At 53.8% G+C, this 6,835-nt stretch overlaps 1 protein-coding gene across 1 annotated transcript; it reads left to right on the forward strand.

The window, feature by feature from the left end:
- The first annotated feature begins 436 nt into the window (after positions 1-436).
- On the forward strand, positions 437-4,589 carry LOC147645675 (E3 ubiquitin-protein ligase PHF7-like). Its single transcript, XM_086874343.1, has 11 exons — positions 437-791; positions 887-1,158; positions 1,487-1,578; positions 1,664-1,765; positions 2,045-2,169; positions 2,246-2,408; positions 2,495-2,601; positions 2,818-2,931; positions 3,078-3,196; positions 3,356-4,057; positions 4,378-4,589. The coding sequence occupies exons 2-10, from the start codon at positions 1,116-1,118 to the stop codon at positions 4,009-4,011; spliced, it is 1,521 nt and encodes a 506-aa protein (XP_086730469.1). The 5' UTR covers positions 437-791; positions 887-1,115; the 3' UTR covers positions 4,012-4,057; positions 4,378-4,589.
- The last annotated feature ends 2,246 nt before the right edge of the window (positions 4,590-6,835 follow it).

Consider the following 6,835-nt stretch of genomic DNA (forward strand, 5'->3'; position numbering starts at 1 on the left):
TGTGTTTTTTCAATATATTTGCTAGAAGGAAAACATGGACCAAACTAGCAACGTTCCTTTACTGTGGGAAAAACATCCTCCTGGTTTGGACTACCGAGACAAGGACGGTTGAAACCTCTCCAGTCAGACGTACACAGAAAACTCCCAAGGAATTCTCTGGGTTTCCGCTGAGTCAGTGTAAAAGATGATGTTTCTCGGGAGCTTAATACTAATACTTAATACTAAATTTTTAATACAAAATGTCAAAGTTATTAGATTATTAGATGACAGGCGAATTGCGGTTGGGAGGCAGCTGACGTGGTCCCCAGCTTTATCTCCTGTTCCCAACAGTGATCAGCACGGGCATGAAATCAGGTTCATCTCAGTTTATTGCCGAGAGGTCTAGAGGAACATGTCGGTGCACCAAGAGCAGGTTTGGAATCTGTGCAGTGCAAGAGACTCTGCACAAGCTCTCTGGGCAACCGACTGCCAGGGGCAGGAGCCCTGGGGTGGCCGTGCCTGAACAGCACCTTTGTGCCTACAGTGCCACCCTCGATGGCTGCCCTGGAGCCTGGGATTGGACCCTGGACTTGCTGCAGGAGTCTCTGGCCTGGTTCCGTGCTGACCAAAGGCTTGGAACCATGTCAGAACCTCGGTTGCCAAGGGGGTGGCCTCAAGTGGCTGCCGGGCATGTGAGGCCATGGCTGCGTGAATCTTGGGAGCAAGATGCTGATGTCAGAGTGGCCAAAGCCCCAAAAGGGAAGGCTGGGCTCAGGCCGTGTGTCAGTGCGACCTGGCAACGTGAGGAGAAGGTAAGGCAGGGAAGCAGCTGCCCAGGGACCAGAGGGGCCCCACACCTCGGGCCTCTGGGCCTGTGCTGCAGGCTCACCTGCCTCTCCCTTCCCAGAATCAGCGCAGGAATATCCAGAGGAGACGGCGGTGTTCCTCAGCGCGACGACGGGAGCAGAAGGCGGACAGGAGCAGGGCTCACGCAGGGCTGACCAGGGAGTAGCACCCTCGTAGCTCTGGGCCTGTTCTCCAAACTCCCATCACTTTTCCTCCTCCCACAGAGAGAGGACCAGCACCTGGCGGAGACAGCGGCGTTCCTGGACAGGGACTCAGCGCTGACAGCCGCCATGTGCGACAGGGAGCAGGAGGGCTCTGATGGCAGAGAGCAAGGTGAGGGCAAAGCAGCCCCTCTCACAGCCTGGCCCAGGGGCTGTTGGGGTGGCCAGCGTGGGGCCCAGAGCAGAGGCCAAAGGAGGCAGGAGCTGCTCAGCCAGGCCAGGGCTGGCAGCCTCCTTCCTCCTCAAGTGGGGCCCAGCTGGGCCAGGGGGCAGCTGTTGGGAGCCCCGTGCCCGCAATGGCCGCTGCTCTCCAAGGCCTCCAGCCCTGCCCATCAGGCAGGCACGCAGGCAGGGACAGAGCAGCTCTTGGGGTCGACGCTGTGGGCTGAGAGCCCCACAGAGCTGCTGACGCCCGCTGCCATTGTGTCTGTCCCCTGCAGCATGCCTGCTGTGTCGCCGTTCAGAGGCTGACCCGGACACCTGCGGCGACAAACAGGAGAAATACGGGCTCTATGCCCACATCTTCTGCCTGGCGAGTGGCTCCGGGCACTCCCTCCAGCATTGCAAGGGGCAGTCCCTGCCACCCTGTCCTCATCAGCTCTTCCCATTTTCTGCAGTATTTTGCCACGCTGCTTTTCCGGCAAGCAAAAAAATGTGTTGGACTCCTGGGTTTCCTCCTTCCAGATATCCAGCTTGCAGTCAGGCGGGCGGCATGGAAGGTGAGGGCCTGGCAAAAGAGCAGGGAGATTTGTGCCAGGAGAGGCTGGCCAGAGCTTAGCCCAGAGCCCCAGCAAGGAAGGCCGGCCATGCAGCCGGCTGTGAGACAAAGTCTGGCTCCCAGCAGCTCCGTGGAGCCACTGGCACAGGAGCTCCCCTCACCAGCTGGCTCTGTGGGCTGAGCGCCAGCAGCGGCCCCATCCTGCTCCCTGCCTGCAGCCCTGGGGCGGCCTGGGGAGGTCCCCAGGCTGCCGCTGATGGGGCTGCCTGGCTCATTCCAGCACTGCTGCGTCTGCGGCCAGAGCGGGGCCACCATCCTGTGCTGCAAGGAAGGCTGCAACAGATGGTTCCACCTGCCCTGTGCCAAGGAGGGCGGCTGTGTCACGCAGTACATTGCCCCATACAGGTAGCTCCTCTCCCCTTCTGGCCACCCTTGGGGAAGGACCAAGACTTTCTCATTAGGCCCATCCCTTTGTCCCCAGGTCCTTCTGCCCTGAGCACCGTCCAGTGCAGATGGTGCAGGTGACTCCAGAGCCGGGCACCGAATGCCCCATCTGCATGGAGCCAGTGGAGGACAGAATGACCTTCAAGACCATCGTGTGCCCGACGTGCAAAAGAGCCTGGTTCCACAGGGACTGCCTCCAGGTGGGAGCCATGCCCTCAGGCCTGGGACACAGCAGGTGCTCAGCAGCACCAGGGCCTGGCTCACACTGCTTCTGTTTGCCCTGCAGGGACAGGCCATGCGCGCTGGTCTTTTGTACTTCAGCTGCCCCCTCTGCAGAGATCATGAGGAATTCCTTGTGGAGATGTTCCGCATGGGGATCCGCACCCCCATCAGGTTGGTGTCCTTCTGCGGGGTGCACAAGGCAGGAGGGTGCAAGTGCCGTGCTGTGCCAGGCCCTGCCCCAGCAGTCCAAGCCCTGCCCCATCCAGGGAGTCTGGACTTGAGCTTCTCAGGGGACTTGGAAAAGCATTGGAGGAAGAGCAGGGTCACCCTGTTACCTCCGTGAGGGCAGGGCAGAAGAAACACATCAGCTTTTCCTTTCTCCATCAGAGGGCCAACATGGGAAGACAACAATGCCTTTGCGGATCTAGGAGAGAGGCACAGCAGGTGCAATGCCAGGGAATGCCTTTACCCAGGAGGCAGGGAGGAGGCAGAGGAAGAGGGGTGAGTTGGGAAGCTGCACCCGGGGCTCTGCAGGGAACCTGTGTCTCAGGAAGGGCTCAAAGCAGAAGGAGCCGGTGGTGCTGGGCTGCACAATCCCATGCTGGGACACTTTGTCTTCAGTGCTATCAACCCGTTTGTTTTCCCAGGCCCTGGGAGCTGCTCTTGTGCTCCTCCTGTGCTGCTGAGGGCACCCACAGGCGCTGCTCTGGCCTGACAGTGAGGACAACCCACTGGGAGTGTGAGAGCTGTGCTGGTCTCGGCACGGGTATGAGGCAAAGCAGGCGGGTGTCCCTGGGCTGGGGCCAGTGCCCAGGCTGGGCATGGCAAAGCCCATGGGCTCCTGGAGGGCTGGGGGCAGTGCTCTGGTCGGGCATGGCCTGCTCCAGGCCTGGCAGGCCTCGGACATTCTTGTTTGCTCTTACAGGTGCCAGGGATGAGCCGGAGCTCAATGGCCCCAGCCTGACCGGACAGTCAGGACTGGAATCTTCTCAGGGCCTCTCAGAATCTGAGGCCATCAGCCCCACCAGCAGCCCGGTGTCATCAGCTCTGGCTCCCCGTTCTCCATCTCCAGAGGCCAGCAGTCACAGCAGCCCCCAGCGTGCAGCCTCATCCTTGGCAGACAGCAGCAGCCCAAGCACATCAAGGCCAAGACACAGCAGCTCCATGGGCCCTGAGGACAGGGTCCATTCCAGGCGTGCTGGGCCTGACCGCAGGCGAAGCCGCTCTCGCCAGCAGAGTCGGGCCCCAGATAGACCCGTCCGGTCACGGAGTCGCCGTGACAGGAGCAGCGAGACAAGACCAAGGGCTGAGAGGCCCAGGCCCAGGGACACACCATCGCAGGCTTCCCCCAGATGCAGCTGCCCCTGCTGTCAAGCTCGGGCCTTAAGTCCACCTGTCTGGTCAAGGAGTCACTGTGACCAGAGCAGCAGGAGAACATCAAGGACAGAGAGGCCCAGGCAAAGGCAGACACCATCGCGGGCAGCCCCCAGACTCAGCCGATCCCGCCAGGAAGCTCAGGCCCAGTCACGCTCCCGCCAGCCACGTCGGGCCTCAACTCGGACCTCTAACAGCAGCACGTAGTGTCATCTTCTCTTTCTAGTCCCTCTGTTTGTGGCTGTAAGTGAAGGTGAGAAGGGTCAGTACAGGGACCTTGAGATTTGCAGGTCTGTGGAAAACCCAGATTAGCTCTTGGCATTTCTGTGATCCTTGATTTCTATGTTACCATGTATTGTGAAGGGAAAAGCCACCTGAGGACATAGCTAATTAAAAAGGACACTCATTGCTGCCTTTAGACAGATATTTCCCCACTGCTTCCCCTTGAAAGTGAACCAGTCCTTAATGGCTTGGATACGTTTAGGGAGACATGACGAGCAAGGTGGCTCTTAGGGAAGCTGTCTTTGAAAAGGCCGTGGGCTGTGTTGCTATCCTTGATCAATCTCATTTCAGTAAAGCCTTTCTTCAGTAAAGCAGAGGGAGAAGGAAGAGAGTGAGACACTGCCTCAAGTGTCTGGAGAAATCGACTGCGACACTGCTGCTGATTTAAAAGACTTGCTTGGACCTTCAAAGGTCAAACCGGAAAAGACAGTGGAAATAGCCTGGGACCAAGAGGATGCGCAGGACTCTGCCCCAGACGAACGTCTGGGACCTTTGCCTGAAAACGACAGAACTCAGGAGTCGAGTGCTTTCAAGTTTTCCTTCTTTGAAGACACAGAGGAGTTGGGCATCAAAGAAGGTAACAGCAGAACCCTCCTAACGGAGCCATTTCTAAGGAACAGCTTCTGGCAGGCACTGTAGAGCAATATGGTGTGAAGAAGGTCAGAGGATTTTAATCCAGAGGATTAAATCCAGAGGATTTTCAGCAGCAGAAGTTAGTAATTATGCTGAAGTATTTTGATCTTCATTTCTACTTGCCAAGGTTGTGGGAGATTAATGAGAGTTAACTCCTGCTTGCATCTCAGGAATTTCGAGGTGCACGCCTTGAGAAGGCATTGGGATTTTTGCAGAGTGGTGAAAGAGCTTCTTGTTGTCATCCCCTAAACTTCTCAAAGAGGGAAAAAGGTGACACAGCAGTCATACCAAGTTACCTAGGGCCCAAGAGGATTTTAAGGAAAATGGGTGTTAAGGTAGAGGGAGGAGCAAAATCCTGGAGTTGACCCCAAGCTCCATGAACATTCTGTTAGTTACCAAATTCTATTCCTGGACCTTCAGAAAAAGGAAACTGAATGACACTGAAGGATCATTGGGGTGTCCTAACCTCAGATAAAATGAGGCCTTATGAAATGAAGATGAAGGAATATTTAATCAAGTCACAGTCAGGTAGGAATGAAAGGAAGCCGTGCCGAGTTATCCAAAATACTAAAATGCAACAACACAAAGCAACAAGCCCACCACACTTGTGCTGTATTCAGGAGCTATTCACTGTCTTCTGGATGCAATGATAAATATTTAAGAATACATAGGAGATGCCTAGAAGAAAGTGGAAGATCCTGGAGCAGAGCTACAGCTCAGGAAATCAGGGAGGAGAAGATTCTGTCCTTCCTAAATCTGTCTTTCCCGGTATAAATATTTCACTTGAAAGAAGGAATTTTTCCTGGCAAGCAGAGAAATAATCTGGTTTGGGCTTTCTTTCTCTTTTGCTGCTGGTTTTGCAGGGCCTCACATACTTGGAACGATAAAACCGGAAAAAGTCACGTGGCAAGAGGATTCACATTTCCAAGACATCACTTCTGAGGGTGCTGATGAGCCGGAGATGTCAGAAATTGCAAAGCACCAAGAAAGGCAAGTTCCATTTGTATTTGTTGTCTACTTGGCTGTAGTAGTTGGATGCTGTGGGAATATTAGTGGCAGCACTGAGGAAATGGGAAACTGACACTGCACACCTCTGAGCAAGGAAAGTCATCTTGGAAAACCACTGGTGCTGTGTGGAGTCCAGAGTCCCAGCAGCCCATTGGATGTGAAGTTGAATGTGAAGAGAGAGAAGCTGAGCACAAGAAATGGACTGGGTTGTTTTGGTTTGGCCAACCCCAAACTGAGTTTGGCCACAAGGCAAAGACACAGTCAGTTTTTGTGTCAAACGTGGGGTCTTTTTATAGAAGGCTTTATTTGCATACTATGCAGTAAAGCTCTTCCGTGTATCCCATTTCTCTGAGGCACTACAGCTCTAACTCGTGCCCATGGGATTTGATAGGACCTTTTAGGATGCTAAAACCCCTTTGTACTTGTCTAGGGTTCTTTCTCTACCACGCACAGAAAGTGCTAGAGTTTTCTTCTTCTCCATAGATGACGCACGCCTAAGAGGTATGACACAACTTCCTCAGTCCCCTTTTGTATATTTTTCCCTTTTAAACCCTTACTGGACTTGAGTAAGGAAGAAAAAATGCTGCCTGGTTATGAATGCTCTGTAGTCAAAATTTGCCATCCTTTCTTGTGGTCAAAGTTGTGGTAGAATCCCATGAGACAGTCCTGGTAAAAAATAAAGGCTGAGCAGCTTTCTGCCTTTCCTTTCTTTCAGATAATTACCTCATAGCTATAGGAACGTTTAGAGCTTAGCAGAAAAATAGTCACTAGACAGGTTAGCGAGACATTTGGGATCCTTTCAGGTAGGTCTATCTCCTTTAACTTTTTCCTGTCTTTCTGGTGTTACTGTTAGACATGCCGAGTGTTCTTGTCAGCCACATACGTCCGTGCGGTTCTTCATCCTAATGAATCTGGGGCTTGCTCTTCTGAAGCCAGTGAATTTTCGATTTAAAAACAAAGACAACAACAACAAAAAAAACCATACACAGCCCCCAAAAATTACACAGGCCACCAAAACAATTGCTTGTTCTATTTTGTAGAATATAGTCTCAAGACAGGCTTAAATGACGTTTGTTTCTTGAGACTTGCTAGATAACGCGGATGAAAT

This window comes from Cyanistes caeruleus, unplaced genomic scaffold (assembly GCF_971803275.1).
Source record: "Cyanistes caeruleus unplaced genomic scaffold, bCyaCae1.hap1.1 HAP1_SCAFFOLD_194, whole genome shotgun sequence".
In the NCBI taxonomy this organism is placed as follows: domain Eukaryota; kingdom Metazoa; phylum Chordata; class Aves; order Passeriformes; family Paridae; genus Cyanistes; species Cyanistes caeruleus.